The sequence below is a fragment of the Rhinopithecus bieti genome, unplaced genomic scaffold (assembly GCF_001698545.2).
Source record: "Rhinopithecus bieti isolate Rb0 unplaced genomic scaffold, ASM169854v2 scaffold_81031, whole genome shotgun sequence".
In the NCBI taxonomy this organism is placed as follows: domain Eukaryota; kingdom Metazoa; phylum Chordata; class Mammalia; order Primates; family Cercopithecidae; genus Rhinopithecus; species Rhinopithecus bieti.
The window spans coordinates 221,699-239,570 of record NW_016830217.1 but is presented as its reverse complement, the minus strand read 5'-3'; the positions used below and the strand labels follow the sequence as shown (position 1 = coordinate 239,570).

Genomic DNA, 17,872 nt, shown 5'->3' with positions numbered 1-17,872 from the left:
TATATATACTTATATATAATTTTTTTCTTAATGGAGATTTGATCCCAGCCTGGAGTGACTTCGGTTGGGAATTAAAGAGTTTTGGCTTCTGGGAGTAATTTTGTTTTCCCAATTCTCAGTCCAAATGCTTACACACTGGAAAATTCCAAATTAAAAGCCACAGAAAAGGAAAGGGGTTTAGAACACATTATCTCTTTGCTCGTACAAAGTACAAGGCATTTGTTTTTGGATAGTACTTCACATTCTGTTTCTTGTCCATGAGTCCTCCAAATATGATGAGTTCACCCCTGCCTTGTACCACAGTATGCAGGCTGGTTTCAGGAGGTCCGACCACAGAACTGCTATTAAATACTTTCCATTTGACCCGCCCCTTCTCCTTGGTGTCTTTAATGTCTAGCACGTACATCTGCATGGGCTTGCAGTTCATACTCTGGTATAGGGGTTTGCCAACATTTAGGGACTGTGGAGGGTGGTGGCCCAAGCGGCGGGCAATGGGAGGTAAGGAATGTCCATCTCCTTGGGCAGGCCCTGGGCGAGGGATGGGCACTGTTTCTCCACTGCTCAAACTCTGGCTCCCAGGAGAGCCTGGAGAAGACCCAAGAGGAGGACTTAGTGCTGCAGAGGCCGAGGGGCCTTTGGAGGACATCGCTTTGATGGCTTCCAGACTCCGACGCAGGGCACCTGGGGAGACAGCCCCTGCAAGGGCACTGGCCACGTGAGGTGGGGTATGCACACCATTTGTCTGTTCAGGAGGGTGTCTCATACTTCCAACTGTCCTACTGTCCGTGCCATCCATGGGATTGCTACTGGAAGCGGGTTTCAGATCCCAATTCAGATCTATAGATCCTAATCTCAGATCTTTCTGATCTGGTAGTGATCCTCGTCGGGGGGCCAAAGAAAGTCCCATTTTTAGGTCGTATCCTTCAGCAGCAGATGGAGTACTTGGAGATATGGCCTGTACAGGACTGTCCAAAGAAGAGCCACCCACAGCTGCCGTTCCTGGAGACAAACTCCCACCATTGAGGATAGGAGAGCCATCTCCTCTGGCTGGGGAAAGGCTCCCTTCCCGGGAACCCGAAGGAGTCTGCCTTTGAGCCCTGGGTCTCAGGGTTCCCCAGCGGCCGTTAACACAAGGAGCTTCATCCATGCTTCTTACTGGAGACTGAGAGCGGTACTCTCGGGTTTCAGGAACGAGAGCTGGAGGAGTGGCACTGATAGGTGATGGGCGAGAGTTCAAACTGGGGCTGAGTGGGGCTCTCCCACTAGGAGCCTGGCTGAAGACCACCACACACTGTCCCACCTGGAAGACAAAGGACCAGTGCTCACAGACTCTTCTATGATTCTGGTTGTTCATTCAGCTGTCAAACATTTTATCATAAGCATCTGTAATGTGCCACACATTTTGTAGGTACCTCAGATATGAAGATGAAAATGATGTAGTCTGCCCTCTACGCTAGAAGTCAGACATGGGAACCATTGTTGCTTTGTGTGACATAGGCTATCATTAGAGATATGTGTACAGAAGGGGTGGGAAAATGGGGAGAAGGGAACAATTAGTTTTTGTTAGAAGGAGAAGGACTCCAGGGAAAGTTTCAGAGACAAACAGATGCTTAAAGTTGGGACTTACCGAATAAGTGGGGGCCCCATAAGTTTTCCCATTTAGTGAGAAATGCCAAAGGAGCTATGGCTAATGTTCACTTCTTTTGTGACACCAAGGTGTTTTCTATTTTTGTACAAATTTCTTTGAAACCTGACAAAGTAATGTGGTTTTCCAATTTAGGACCTGTCCTCCTGCTGGCCTGTCAGCTGCCTGCTTACCCGGCACGCTGGATGACACCACAGTTCTGGGGCCCCATGCTCTTCATTTTCTACCTTGAGTGGCTGCCAGGCCCAAGGACCAGAATGCATGTGCAACAACCAAGCATCCTTGAACAGCTGTAAGAGAAAAAACCAATGACAAGACTCAGGTGTGATATGTGTTCCAAAACACACACACACACAGAGTTGTAGTCTCAAAGCTGTCCTGTCTGGTCTTGAAAGGATGTGGGCTCTTCAGAAGGAATAGCAAAATCCTCAGTTAATTATCCACTTGTGCATGCATCCACTTATGCTTTCATTCATTCATATATTACCACTGGCTTAGCATATGGAATTGTGCTTATGACCCATGAATCAACTGTAAGTGGTTTTGACACTTGCCCATAATTTTATGTGTATGTATTGGGGATTGAAGGAGAGGATAAATAATACATATCCACAACTTTCTGAATCTGCTTTTTTTTTTTTTTTTTTTTTTTTTTTTTTTTTGAGACTGAGTCTCGCTCTCTCGCCCAAGCTGGAGTGCAGTGGCGTGATCTCAGCTCACTGCAACCTCCGCCTCCCGGGTTCAAGTGATTCTCCTGTCTCGCCCTCCCGAGTAGCTGGGACTACAGGCGCGTGCCACCATACCCGGCTGATTTTTTTTATTTTTAGTAGAGACAGGGTTTCACCATGTTAGCCAGGATGGTCTCGATCTACTGACCTCGTGATTCGCCTGCCTTGGCCTCCCAAAGTGCTGGGATTACAGGCATGAGCCACCGCGCCCGGCCCTGAATGTGCATTCTTAAATTCTGTGTGAACTCTGACAGTTATCAACCTGCTTTTTTGTTCCAATGCCCTCTCCCCTTTGAAAAAATGATAGCAGTAAACTTTATCGCCTAAAAAGGAAATAGGAATAGGAAGAATATAGATATGAATATTCCAGAGACAAATATCTATGATTAAAAGGATCCCCTCAACCCTAAAAAAGAGCAGAAACAAAGACCAGAAAATACAAAGGCTAAACCCAAAAAGCATTCCTTACATTAAAATGCCATGGAAATAGTCTTGTATACTCCTAGAGAAGACAGGGGAAACAGGTTTTGAACACTTAGCAGCAGGCACATGGGAATGCCACAGAAGCAATACTCACAGCATTGGGACCGCCACACCCTCCGAGGATTAAGATAGTTGCATCATCTATGACAATCTGGGGAGGGGAAGACATTGAAAATAAACCTACAAAGACACAGGTTTCTGACTTTCTATGCTTCACTGGTATATGAAAAGAGCCTACCTAGCTCCCAAATGGGAATGTTCTAGTTACCATAACCTCTCCATTCTCCTAAAAACATGTCAATTCTGATCCCTGTGAACAAATTACTGATAATTCACCTGAAAGGATACATTCTTTGTTGATCAAATATTAACATGAATGTCAACTACATAAAATGCAAGATTCTCTTGAGAAATGACACAGCAAATTAAATGCTTTGGGGAGGAGCATAATATAAAACCACTATAAATAATATGACCAATTAGAAGTTGACAAATAAATACCAGTAAAAAAGAATGATACATTTGCTTTGGCTTAGTGCATATTGGCATCTTACCTGACTCCCTCCTCCCTCTCCCGTCCTAACTGAAAGATGCTACAGTGTTTGCTGAATAGTTATTTTAATTCCTGAGCACCTGAGATTGGCCACCTCGAGGATGAGGACTGGGGCCGGAGATGTTCGGCTTGGACCACGCCCACTGCTCGAGGTCAAGGACCCAGACATCATTGCTCCTGTGAATTAAGGACAGAAGGATAAAGGGAGTTAGGAGCTCCCACGGACCATAATGGTGGCTGGGGAGTTCCAGATGCCTGTGCCCATCTGGCAAACTTATACCATTTTCACTTTCACAGACTGTGTGGGCTGGAGCAGGTTTTAGAGATGGCCTACTCAGAGTTCAGGGGCTTCTGAACCAGAAAGACCATGTTGCTGAATCCAAGCTCTGTAGCCTGAACAAGTCACTTAATTTTCTCTAACTCTGGCTTTATCTATAAAATGAAAAGACTGTTACTACTCTCTGAGGAGCTGATATAAATGAAGGGACCTTTATAAAGATGCGCAGCAAAGTGTTATGCTCCTACTGAGCTCTTACACTGTATCTTTCTTCCCCTACTTTCCCTAGCAGTCATCCTGAGACCTTCCCTCTGCTCTTTCCACAAGGCCTCATCTGAGCTATGTCTGCGGCCAGACACTAGTACCTGACGAGATGATTTTTTAAACCATCTATTAACTGAAGTAAAAGCAGATGATTAAAAAAAATAGTTAATTGGTGACAGCAGGAAATAGATACTGGTCAAGCTACAGTTTTCAAAAGCAAAAACCACAAAGAAGAGAAAAAATGATTCAAAAGGCAGCTTCATCATGGTCCAGGAGTTAAAAGCTTTATCGATTCTGGCTACAAAAAGTAATTTCACAATGACTTATGAAAGCTGCAGTTTTATCAAGGACAAACTGGCATCTCTAACCCTCAAAGGACCAACATGATGAGGACAGACTCCTGGATGGCAGTCTCTCTTTTATGGTCACTTAAGGTCATGGATTCACCCACAAAAATACAGGAATAATAGTTCCAACATCTGAAATCCTAAACTCTCTCATTGGGAGAGTAGCTCCTATAATCTCTCTCCATAATTGTTTTAAAATATGAAGATGGAAATGTCCTAAGGGAGGACGGGGGTGGGATGGTCTTGCTGCTGACAGCTCATCAACTTCTACTTCAGAGCACAGGGGAAATGACCACGACTTCTGCTACCGCTGAATCAGACAGTGATACAGATAGAATGTTCTGGCTCCTGACTATGGCTTGAGCTGTCCAGTATGGCCAGAAGTGGAGAGGACAGGAGGTAGGGAGAATGACATCACAGAAGTGTCACGCCTGACACAGGTTTCCTGCTCCTACCCAATCCACAACCCATCCCATTTGTTTTTTTTTTTTTTCCTTTTCTTTCCTTCTTTCTTTTCATGCCCTTTACATGTGGCTCAACCAACCTATCACATTTGGAGGGCCCGCCAAGTTGGCCTTCTGTAGGCACAGTACAGCAGGCAAGGTGGAGGTTCCATGAATTTGATCCTACTGAACAGAACCACGTGTCAATGAGATTCTACGTAACTATGATTTTACAGAGCAAATTTTTTAACTTATTGGTCTGTGATTAAGGGATCAGAGAATAGAATGCTAGGATGAGATAACTAATTCGATTAATTAGAGCCATGCTCAGGAATACTGACCCTAATTCACTTTTTTTTTCTTGAAAGTCTCAATCTGTTGCCCAGGCAATGGCACGATCCTGGCTCACTGTAACCGCCACTTCCCAGGTTCAATCGAGTCTCCTGCCATAGCCTCCAAGTAACTGGGACTACAGGTGTGTGCCACCACGTCCGGCTAATTTTTCTATTTTTAGTAGAGATGGGGCTTCACCATGTTTGCCATGCTGGTCACGAACTCCTGACCTCAGGTGATCCACCCACCTTGGCCTCCCCAAATGCTGGGATTACAGGTGTGAATTAGGCACCTGGTCCCTAATTCACTTTTTAAGCCTGTTATTCCCAGGAGTATTTACCTTCAGGCTCATATGGAGCAAACCAAATGTACTTACATTTGCCGGGATCCTAAAGAGCCACCAAAGACAATCATTTTATCATCTATTACACAGGAGGAGTGGCCAGCCATGGGAGGTGGCCCATGGGTTGTCACAATGCAATTCCACCTAATGTAAAAAGACAGGAGGAAGCCAAGAAGTCAGCACTACACACTTTATGTAAAAATAGAAAGCAGGCCTCCATTTAAAATGATAATCCTATCACCTTCAGCAGAGATTTGTTGGGATAATAAGTAGAGGATGGCATAAGGTATTTATGCCTTTCCTGTAAGTTTGCTTAAAGTTATCTTCACTTTCAAGTTCTGAATGTAAATAGTCTGGAGGGAGAGAGATGAGAAAACGATGACGAGAGACAAGATCATGGTTTGCTGACAGAGCACCACCTGCCACCTGCTACCTCTCCCTATGGTCCTTATCAGTAACAGCTAACAAGCGCCATGTACTAAGTATTTCATTACAAGAAACAGCAGTTGCTGTCATTAAGAAATGTATGTTTCAAAAACAATTCAGAATAAGTCTTGGAGACACAGTTAGGAGTAAAGAATCATCTGGATCTACAACACTCCTGGAGTGTTAGCAGTCAAAGCTGAAGAGCTCACTGTTCTTCAACTGGCTTATTCATTTTTCTTGAAAGAGGAATAAATCTCTTCTATTTTTTCTCTTTAGAATAAGGGTTCTGGCCGGCGCGGGCGGGTGGCTCAAGCCTGTAATCCCCAGCACTTTGGGAGGCCGAACGGGGCGGATCACAAGGTCAGGAGATCGTAGACCATCCTGGCGAACCAACAAGGAAACCCCGTCTCTACTAAAAATAACAAAAAACTAGCCGGGCGAGGTGGCGGGCGCCTGTAAGTCCCAGCCTACTTGGGAAGGCTGAGCAGGTAGAATGGCGGGAACGGGAGGGGAGCTTGGCAGTGAGCTGAGATCCGGCCACTGCACTCCATCTGGGCACAGAGCGAGACTCTGCTCAAAAAAAAAAAAAAAAAAAAAAAAAAGAATAAGGGTTCTAAATGCAGAGTTCTAAGGGAGTCCTGTAAACTCTCTGAAACTGTTGGTAAAATCTGTGTATATGTACATCCCCTTCCTGGGAAAAGAGTCCACAGCTTTCCATCTAATTCTCAAAGGGACACTTGACTCAAAAAAACAAAGAATCCACTGATTTAAGGTCTTTTTTTCCAGATTTAAAGAGTTTATCTTTGTGACTTACCAATTTTTAGAGGGTGAGTAAGTGTGTATTTCATCAAAGAATCTCTCTGGCTGGTGTAGGGGATAAGGGCTTGGCCGCGTCCAGCCACCAAACAGCACTAGCAAGTCCTTGTACACGACCAGAGTTGCTCCAGCTTTGGGGGAAGGATAGGACCCTAGGGAAAGTCAGTAACACCATGGTTAGCATTCAGGATCTCACAAAAATCCGTAGTTAGGCTATCCATAGATCACCTTTCCCTGGAAGAGTAACAAAAGGGGAATACTACAAAGCGCAGAGGAAAGGTGGAAAGAAAACTGGGTTTGAGAGTCTGAGAGAAAATCATCACTAATTCACATGTCTTTTATTATTAACACAGAGAAATCTGAATTAGAGGAAAGTTACTTAGCCTCTCTCATGTTTATAATTTGCTCACCTAAAATTAGGGATGACAGTACCTATCTCATAAGGCTGTTTTGAGTATTAAATAGTATATTCAAAGCACCTAACATAATGCCTGGCACATAAAAAGTGCTCAACAAATGAGCATCCCTTCCCATCCCCTTAACAGAGGTCACAAAGAAAAGAAAGAAGGTAGAGGATCAGGGAGAAGTATATATAGAGGCTGGATGCCTGGATGCAACTTAAAAATAACTTGTTACAAAACACAGGTAAAAAAAGGAGGCAGAACACAGTTCTTATTTGTCCTGTGAGTCAAATGTTAACATAGGGACCTCTAGGCCCCTAGCTATGGGCTTCACATAACCAGACAGCCTCAGCCTAGCACAAATGGCGCAAACTTTCAAGGCTTGGTGTGAAGGAATTCTAATGAAACCATGAGTCTTACACCAAACACCATCTAGGCTGGACCTCTGGGCTATACTGACCAAATTCTGAAAAAAACAAAGTTTGGTTTGTGAGGGAAAACTTGAGAGATAACAAATGTCTTACAGGAGCATAATTTTTCAAAATCTATTGTCTTTGAAATAACAATTGCTATTTCTCCCCATCCCTCACTCTACATGTCACCTTTAGTTTGCTCAAGACCAAAGTAACTTGTCCCAGTATCCAGGTGTTTCCCTTTGGAAACAGAGTCTCACTTTGTCGCCCAGGCTGGAGTGCAATGATGCCATCTTGGCTCACTGCAACCTCTACCTCCTGGGTTCAAGTGATTTTCCTGCCTCAGCCTCCCGAGTAGCTGGGATTACAGGCATCTGCCATCATGCCCAGTTAATTTTTGCATTTTTAGTTGAGACCAGGGTTTCACCATGTTGGCTAGGCTGGTCTCAAACTCCTGACCTCAGGTGATCCACCCGCCTTGGCCTCCCAAAGTGCTGGGATTAGAGGTGTGAGCCACCCCACCTGGCCGAGAATGCTTTTTTTAAAAAATCTTTTTTTTTTCTTTTTGGTTAAAACTGCAGGATTCATTTTTCAAGGAGATCTTAAGCAGAAGGAATCCCAACACTACACTGACCTGACAGCAGGGGAGATGCTCCAATCTAGGTGGAGAGCTTTGCTTCCTCTTTCAGTAGCACATTATGGGAACACTGAAAAGCCCTGCTCAGATTTCTTTAATGGTGTCACTTACAAAGTCTCAAGGTTCAGAAGGCAGAGCAGAGGACTGTCTTTCTTGTGATCTCACTTAGGGGAACAATACGATTTACTGAGAAGGCACCAGTCCTCAAGAGTACGGGGTGAGCATCTAAGAACACCATTTGGCATCAGCTGTTTTTAGTTTCTTTTTCCTTTTCTTTGAGACAGGGTCTTGCTGTTGCCCAGGCTGGAGTGCAGTGGCACAATTATGGTTCACTGCAGCCTTGACCTCCTGGGCTCAAGGGATCCTCCCGCTTTAACCTCCCAAATAGCTCAGAATACAGACAAGCACCACCATGCCCGACTGATTTTTTTTTTGTAGTGATGGGGCTTCCCTATGTTGCCCAGGCTAGTCTCGAACTCCTGGGTTCAAGCAATCCTGCTGCCTTGGCCTTTCAAAGTGTTAGGAATACAGGTGTGAGCCACTGTGCCCGTCCATGTCAGCTATTTTGAATACTTTCCTAAATAAAACCGACACTAATCCAGACCACAGGATCTGACTGTAGAAATGAGTCTTTAATTATTTATTATTTATTTTGAGACAGGGTCTAGCTTTGTCACCCAGGCTAGAGTGCAGTAATACGATCATGGCTCACTGCAGCCTCGACTTCCCTAAGCTGAAGCAATCCTCTCGCCTCAGCCTTTTGAGTAGGTGAGACTACAGGCATGTAATATCATATCCAGCTAATTAAAAAAATTTTTTTGTAGTAATCAGGTCTTGCTATGTTGCTCAGGCTGGCCTCAAACTCCTGGCCTCAAACGATCCTCCCGCCTCAGCCTCCCAAAGTGCTGGGACTATAGGCATTACCCACCTCACCCAGCCAGAAAACTTCTCTAGGAAGAGTTATCACATCAATCTGAAGTGCTGAGGTATTCTCTATCCCCAAATCCCACAAGAATAGTGACTAAGGAGGCTGTTGTCCTTCATATAGCCTTATTGTTCCTGGTCAAAAACGTTTACCTCCCCAAGGGGATCTATCTCCTAGCCCAATTAGAAAGCCTAAGTAATATAATAGTCTAGTTAAACCACCACTGTTGCTCTAAAATAAATTAATTTGTGAAATACCAAAGTTTCCAAGTTCTTGCCTCTAACTTGGAAATCATCAGTATTATGAAACAGTTAGAAAAAAGAATAAACAAATAAACACATCACAGGCTTCAGCAAAGCAGTAATGTAAACTTTCTAGGCTAGAATGTGGATTTGGATTTGAGATACTGAGCTTAAAGAAATTATATAAATGCAGGCTGGGCGCGGTGGCTCAAGCCTGTAATCCCAGCACTTTGGGAGGCCGAGACGGGTGGATCACGAGGTCAGGAGATCGAGACCATCCTGGCTAACATGGTGAAACCCCGTCTCTACTAAAAAATACAAAAAACTAGCCGGGCGAGGTGGCGGGCGCCTGTAGTCCCAGCTACTTGGGAGGCTGAGGCAGGAGAATGGCATAAACCCGGGAGGCAGAGCTTGCAGTGAGCTGAGACCCGCCTCCCCCCCCCCACCCGGGCCAACAGACCAAGACCCCGTCTAAAAAAAAAAAAAAAAAAAAGAACTCCTACTTCCATTATTTCTAAAAATCTACGTATTTCATATATGTGTGTGTGTGTGTATATATATTTTGAGATGGGGTCTTGCTATGCTGCCCAGTCTGGTCTTTAACTCCTGAGCTCAAGCAGTCCTCTTGCCTCAGCCTCCTGAGCAACTGGGACTACAGGAGTGTACCACCATGCCTGGCTCATATTTCACTTTGAATTTGTTTAAAGCAGATGGTCCTTAATTCCCTCTCGATGATCTTAATGCAAAGTCTATAAATCAAATGAATTTATGGTGAGATCAGGTGGGGTGTGATGGCTCAAGTCCCTAATCCTCGCACTTTGGGAAGTTGAGGCGAGTGGATCACTTGAGGCCACGAGTTTGAAACCAGCCTGGGCAACATGGCAAAACCATGCCTCTACTAAAAATACAAAAATTAGCCAGGTGTGGTGGTGTGTGCCTGTGGTCCCAGTTACTCGGGATGCTGTGGCAGAAGAATCGCTTGAACCCAGGAGGTGGAGGTTGCAGTGAGCCCAGACCGTGGGCCAGTACACGTGGTGAGGTCAGAGATTATAGGGATCCATGAATTTTGGCAATTTCTTTTTCTTTTTGGGACAGAGTCTAACTCCGGTTGCCCAGGCTACAGTCCAGAGTGCAGTGGTGTGACTGATTTCAGCTAACTGCAACTCCGACTTCTTGAGCTCAGGTGATTCTCCCACCTCAGCCTCCCAAGTAGCTGGGACTACAGGCACGTGCCACCACGGCAGGCTAGTTTTTTGTGATTTTAGTAGAGATGGCATTTCACCATGTTGCATAGGCTCGTCTCAAACTCCTGGACTCAAGCAATCTGCCCGCCTCGGCCTCCCAACATGCTAGGATTACAGGCGTGAGCCACAACTTTGGTAGTTTCTATATCAAAGAATAACATTCTCTTTAGCCAAAGTGGAGTTCTGGAAAACAAACAATAAGTCTCTATTAGAACTTCAAAAAAAAAACACGAAAAGCCATATTCAAATTACATAACTGTATTCATTTTTTTTTAAGTTCCAGGAAAAGCAAGTCATTTAAAGAGTGCCTAAGCTGGGCACAGTGGCTCACGCCTGTAATCCCAGCACTTTGGGAGGCCGAAGTGGGCAGATCACGAGGTCAGGAGATTGAGACCATCCTGGCTAACACGTCTACTAAAAATACAAAAAATTAGGCGAGCATGGTGGTGGGCGCCTGTAGTCCAGCTACTTGGGAGGCTGAGGCAGGAGAATCGCTTGAACCTGGGAGGCGGAGCTTGCAGTGGGCTCAGATTGCGCCACTGCACTCCAGCCTGGACGGCAGAGCGAAACTCCATCAGAAAAAAAAAAAAAAAAGAGTGCCTATAAACTTTCTTTAAAAACACATGGCCGGGCGGGCATGGTGGATCATGCCTGTGTAATTCTAGCACTTTGGGAGGCCGAGGCGGGAGAGTCACTTGAACCTGGGAGGCGGAGGTTGCTGTGAACCAAGATTGCACCACTGCACTCCAGCCTGGGCAACAAGAGTGAAACTCAGTCTCAAGGAAAAAACAAAAAAACAAAAGAAAACCATGGCCATATATTATTAACAAAAACATTTTTTTTTGTTTTGAGACGGAGTCTCGCTCTTGTAGCCCAGGTTGGAGTGCAATGGCACAATCTTGGCTCACTGCAACTTCCACCTCCCGGGTTCAAGCGATTCCCCTGGCTCAGCCTCCCAAGTAGCTGGAATTAGAGGTGTGTGCCACCACGCCTGGCTAATTTTTGTATTATTAGTAGAGATGAGGTTTCACCATGTTGGCCAGGCTGGTCTCGAACTCCTGACCTCAGGTGACCCACCTGCTTCAGCCTCCTAAAGTGCAGGGATTACAGGCATAAGCCACTGTGCCAGGCCAACAATAACTTTTATACGGAGTAGCCGTAGATAAAATGTCAAGTCTTGACTTTGAAGAACTGCCCCTATGTGCATGTAATTCATTTCAAACAGCAGTTACAGTTACAGCACATAGGTTTAATACATTTTTATTAAAACACACAGATCTGCCACACTAGCACCTGAGTAATTGGAAATTTTTTTTTTTTTTTGAGACGGAGTGTCGCTCTGTCCCCCAGGCTGGAGTGCAGTGGCCGGATCTCAGCTCACTGTAAGCTCCGCCTCCCGGGTTTACACCATTCTCCTGCCTCAGCCTCCCAAGTGGCTGGGACTACAGGCGCCCGCCACCTCGCCCAGCTAGTTTTTTATATTTTTTAGTAGGGATGGGGTTTCACCGGGTTAGCCAGGATGGTCTCGATCTCCTGACCTCGTGATCCACCCGTCTCGGCCTCCCAAAGTGCTGGGATTACAGGCTTGAGCCACCGCGCCCAGCCAAACTGGAAATCTTGAACAACATGGAGTACTCTGGGAATAGCTGACATCGATAGTTAAAAAGGCACATAACCACTATAGTGACATATGATGAAATAAATACTCCTCCTGCAAGAACACTTATAAAATGAAGGTTTTATACTCATTAGGACATTTCTTGGCCTGCCTTCAAAATAATGAGGACACTGGGCTTCTAAATTCAGTCTAAGTGCCATTACTGCACAAAAGTGAAGAAAGGAAGGGTGTCGTTCCCATCAAGCACCACAGGACCAAATGTGCCCACATCAAGCATAGACGAACATGTTACTTGAGCCTCTTCCCCTAGAGCCAGGAGTCATCCTCATGGGCTTCATTCCCCAAACACACCAAAGGCCTCCTAAATCGCACAGCAGATATGATCAATGGAACAAATTTCGAAACAAAGCATGAGCCCAAAAGGCAGTTGTGGGAAACTGGATAATCAGATAGACACCCTATACAACAGAACTAACATTCCCTAAAACTGCTAATCAGTTCAGATGTTTCCCAAGGTTCCTATGAAATCAGAAGAAAATTTCACATGTGAAAGTGGTAGAATTACATGGCATTCTTGTTTACCTTTGCAAAGAAGCTGGTTAAACAGTGAAGCAGTTCCAAATCCTAGTTTGATTTCTATGCCACTTTCCCACAATTGTATCTTCTATTTACACAGAACCCAGGACTAAATAGAGCAGCTCAACTATTTGATAACAAGATAAAACAATCACCTGTTTTAATTGGGGATGCCTGTATTTTATGCCTGATTTAAAAATATATGTATATACTTTTTGAGATGGAGTTTCACTCTTGTTGCCCAGGCTGGAGTGAAATGGCGCAATCTCGGCTCACTGCAGCCTCCGCCTCCCGGGTTCAAGTGATTCTCCTGCCTCAGCCTCCCTAGTAGCTGGGATTACAAGCATGCACCACCAATCAGCTAATTTTGTATTTTTAGTAGAGACGGGGTTTCTCCATGTTGGTCAGGCTGGTCTCGAACTCTTGACCTCAGGTGATCCGCCTGCCTTGGCCCCCCAAAGTGCTGGGATAACAGGCGTGAACTACCATGCCTAGTCTAAAAAATATTTTTGTATCTCCATGGTATGATCATTTTTTAGTATTAGTTTATTGTTAAGGTGTTATAAATATACTGTTTGATGGCCTATTATGTGCTAACTACTGAGTACTACAAATTTTATATTTATTATCTAATTTAATCATTATAACCTTAAAATGCAGGTATTATTACTAGTCCCATTTTACAGATGAATAATAATGGTAGTTGAAGCTAATGCATAATGCTTATTATACTGAGCCAGAAACTGTTCTAGGTGCTACCTGAAAACTAAAAAAGAAAAAAAAAAAAAAAAAGCAAATTCCATGTTCTGAGTAATCAAGAAATACAACCTAAAGGGTTATTTAATGAAAGAAGAGTTAATCCCTTGTCCTTGGAAGTTTAGGTTCAGATAAGTCCCTATCCAAAAAAAAAAATGCATTTCAAGTCCTCCTAAAGGAGCTCTATATGGCTCACAAAGCCTTTTGGTCCTGATCTGCATACTACACAGTTGGCTCTGAGTACCAGTGTCTTAGGCAATAATAGCCAAATGTCACAAGATGAGAAGCAGGTTTACAATCCTACCATTTTCTCAATATCACTTACATTCTCAACAAATAGAACTGTTACTCTAGTCTTATACACTTCAGACTTTTGGGGAGAAACTGACTTATTTACTTATTTTTATTTCTTTAAGAAAATGAAAGTGCTTTAAAACATTTTCAAATAAAATAAACAATATAGAACTTTTAAAAGAAAAAGTCAGAACCCTTTCTACCCCATGGAAAATGGCTATTTTCATTGCTGTTTTCAAAGTATAGTATTTTTTTAAAAAAATAGAAACATGTCTTTCACACATACATAGAGTATACATGTGTTAGGATATATTTAACTTAATAAGGGAGTAAGCAGGAAGTAGTGCTAATTCAGAAGAGAATCTGAGGAAAAGAGGCATGCTAAAATGTCTGCTAAGAGCCAGGCACAGTGGCATGCACCTCTGTAGCCCCCAGCTACTCAGGAGACTGAGGCAGGAGGATGGCTTGACGCCAGGAGTTCCAGACCAGCTTGGACAACACAGTGAGATCCTGTCTCTACAAAATATTTAAAAATTAGCTAGGTGTGGTGGTGTGTGCCTGTGGTCCTAGCTATTTGGGAGGCTGGGATGGGAGGATCACTTGAGCCCAAGAGTTGCAGTCTAGCCTAGGCCGTATACAGCAAACCCCCTGTTTCTTAAAGAAGTCTGCTAAGTTAAGGACAAAACTAGTTAACATCTATGGGACAGTAAAACTGTAACCTTTGGGTTAATCTTCCTATTTGACAGAAATGATCTGTATCTTTTACAGGCAAAAATCTACAATTTACATGTAACTTCACAAAGCCTAAGCCCTAACTAACAATAAACAGCAAGTTAAAAAAAGCTACATTGCTCTAGGGTAGTTTTCAAACTGGCTGTATCAGAAGCAGCTGGAGGACTTGTTAAAACAGATTGCTGGGCCTCACCTCTGAGTTTGCTATTTAGTAGGTCTTGGGTGGGGCCTGAGAAGTGGCATTTCTAACAAGTTCTTAAGTGATGCTGATGGTTTGGGGAGTAGACTTTGAGAACCATGTCCCAGAGAGTTTAATAATCCTTGGGTGAGCCTGTTAGATGATGCTCCAATAGGACAATAAAAGGGTATCTAGTCATCCTTCTGCCTTATTTCCAAGTTCTGGTTGATTTTTCTTAACACTGAACCTCTCCAGACTTATCTTCTGTGCGTACACTCTGTGTATGAATATAAAGAACCTGGCTGGGCACAGTGGCTCATGCCTGTAATCCCAGCACTTTGGGAGGCTGAGCCAGGCAGATTACCTGAGGTTGGGAGTTCGAGACCAGCTTGACCAACATGGAGAAACCCCATCTCTACTAAAAATACAAAATTAGCTGGGCGTGGTGGCTCATGCCTGTAATCCTAGCTACCCGGGAGGCTGAGGCAGGAGAATTGCTTGAACCTGGGAGGTGGAGGTTGCGGTGAGCCGAGATCGTGCCATTGCACTCCAGCCTGGGCAACAAGAGCGAAATTCTGTCTCCAGAAAAAAAAAAAAAAAAAAAATTATAGTTACTTGCCAAAAAGAACAGTAAATAATAATGGGATTAATAAAGTATGAGGTTCAGGTCATACTCCCCATCTTAACCACTCTGCGCAGACTCGCTTTCTCAGGGTGGGTCCAATATAAAGCATTCACTTGTAACTCCAGCTCCTTCACACACAAAACTGGCCTTGAGAGCAAAGTAATGCCAGATAGACCAGTTAACTAAAACCCAACCCACAGATGCGGTGTTTTTTGTTTTGTTTTGTGGTAGTGAGGAGCCTCAAACTGGCGTGTGTCTAGGGGGTGGGAAGGATGGATTTTGCTGATAAAACCAAAGCTGGGTCTTGGAAAGCTCTGAGTAAGCATCTGGCTTGGTAAAGTTGTCATCATGGTAGTGTGTGACGTGACTGACCTCGATAGCAGGAATTCAGAGATCAGGAGGAAGAATAATTTGGACAGATATTTCCCAGAATACCATATTAGCATCAGAATCAGAAAACCTAGAGGGCATTAGAGGATATCCCGGCACAGTTAACTTAGAAGGAAACAGATCCCTTAAAGAAAAACTGCTGGAGTTGTAATTTAACTGCTTACTAAAAACTATTTTGATTTTACAGGCAATACTTCGTAAGGGGAACAACAGCAACAAAAGCACGTTTCATGGTTCTGTGATTAGAGGGAGGGATAAAAGGATAATTGAGAAAAACACTTCAAAATTCATGAGTATAAAGTCTGTCTTGATTGACCATGACCACCTTGAAGACAACTATTCAGAATGGTCTCCAAAATACTGCGGCCTAAGGGGGTTCTATCTGGAACAGATACTAGTTTCTCTTCTGGTAATAAAAATACTTCCAACTGAACATCACTGTGGCCAATAATAATTACAAGTCTTTGCATTTATGTAAATGCCCGTAGAAGATACAAGTACATAATGCGTTAAAGAAAGAAATAGGAAGTAAATACAAAGTTACAGAACCCCTAAACTCCTGCTTCCAGGAGTGCTCTTTAATTGTAGTTCTAATCAGCCGTGTTGAAATTATCCATTTAGATTCTCCCCAATAAGATGATACTATCCCAGAAGACAGGGACTATTTCTTATGAAAATGTTTCCTGAATTGAAGCCATCCACGGAAGCCAAATGGTTACAGATCCCTCATGAGCTGAGATCAGAATCGGCTCCAGCTAATCATAACATACCCGACCTTTGGGTGGGGTTAAAGTCAAACATTTCTTTGGGTTTCCCCCTCTACCCACTCCATTTTTTTTATTCCTATTTTACTCCTCAATTGTAAAAAGGCCAGAAAAGTTACTGATTGACATCAACATTCACTGGTATTAGATAAAACTTGTCTGGATCTCAGGATGCAGGGTGTACATTATTATTACAACTATATTCACATCTTTTAAAATATCATTCTATGGGTCATTTATGAAAAATCCAAATAACAGGAACTTTTGTAATGGGCATGAGAAACCTTTAGATCTTGTCTGTCAATGCCACAGGCATGAACTACAGGAAATTCTCCATTGGCATTGTTTTCACTTCTTAACAAAACCGCAGGAAAGACCACTTGATGAATAGGGCAGCACTTACCAGCTAAACATTAACAACAGGAACACCAGTAATAGTTCCTTGTTACCATTTCAAGTAGTCTTTTGATTCAATTTCTGAGGGAGGAGAGGAGGTCCAAAGTCTCAGTTTAATCTGATAATTTGTTAACTGCAGTCCTAATGGGGGTGGGGGGCATGGGGGGTACTCTTTCAAGTAGGGACTTTAAGAAGTGAAAACAATGTTACCAGTCATAAAGTTTCTGGCCTGGTGTCAAAACAGAAAAACTCCAGTCAGTCCTGAGAGTGAACCAAACTGAAATATGGTGAAATCTTACTTAGTCTCTCCCTGGGAGGACCAAAAGTTACCCAGATCTGTGCTATGCAAATATTCCCACTCTTCTCTTTAGCAGGAAGTAATGTGTATACACCTTAGAAAAGCATGTATTCTGGAAAAATCCCAGCATCTGAACTTTCTAAAGAAACGGGAAGGATTCCTTCCTTTTCTAAGGGAACCTACTGGCTCTGCTGTCATTCACATGTCCTGAGCCCATCACAGGTCCAGTTTGTTCCAGGACTGCAAAGGGCTAGAGGAAACAAGGCCACCTCACAAAGAAGGTTAACCAGGAATAGGTCCATGGGTCAAGGAGGAGCTAATATAATAACTTAAAATATTCTCTTAAATAACATCTTAACTCCTTCTTAATCAAAAGCACATCATTTTAATAAGAACAAACAGGCCAGGAGCAGTGGCTCAAGCCTGTAATCCCAGCACTTTGGGAGGCCGAGGCAGGCAGATGACCTGAGGTCGAGAGTTCAAGATCAGCCTGACTAACATGGAGAAACCCTGTCTCTACTAAAAAAAACAAAAAAACAAAACAAAAACAAAAACAAAAAAATGAGCTGGGCATGGTGGCGCATGCCCGTAACTCCAGTTACTCGGGAGGCTGAAGCAGGAGAATCACTTGAACCCGGGATTCTCCGGTCTCAGCCTCCCAAGTAGCTGGGACTACAGACATGCACCATCACGCCCGGTTAATTTTTTTTTTTTTTTTTTTTTTT

At 43.6% G+C, this 17,872-nt stretch overlaps 1 protein-coding gene across 3 annotated transcripts in view; it reads right to left on the bottom strand.

Moving 5' to 3' along the window:
• Positions 1 to 86: 86 nt before the first annotated feature.
• Positions 87 to 17,872, bottom strand: part of FBXO42 (F-box protein 42) — a 91,211-nt gene continuing 73,425 nt past the window's right edge. For all 3 annotated transcript variants that reach the window (XM_017865312.1, XM_017865313.1, XM_017865314.1), the window contains 6 exons: positions 6,657 to 6,810; positions 5,450 to 5,560; positions 3,490 to 3,586; positions 2,951 to 3,007; positions 1,819 to 1,935; positions 87 to 1,300 (listed from right to left, as the gene is read on the bottom strand). In XM_017865312.1, coding sequence (XP_017720801.1) covers positions 188 to 1,300; positions 1,819 to 1,935; positions 2,951 to 3,007; positions 3,490 to 3,586; positions 5,450 to 5,560; positions 6,657 to 6,810 — 1,649 coding nt within the window. In that variant the 3' untranslated portion in view covers positions 87 to 187. The remainder of the gene's footprint in view (positions 1,301 to 1,818; positions 1,936 to 2,950; positions 3,008 to 3,489; positions 3,587 to 5,449; positions 5,561 to 6,656; positions 6,811 to 17,872) is intronic.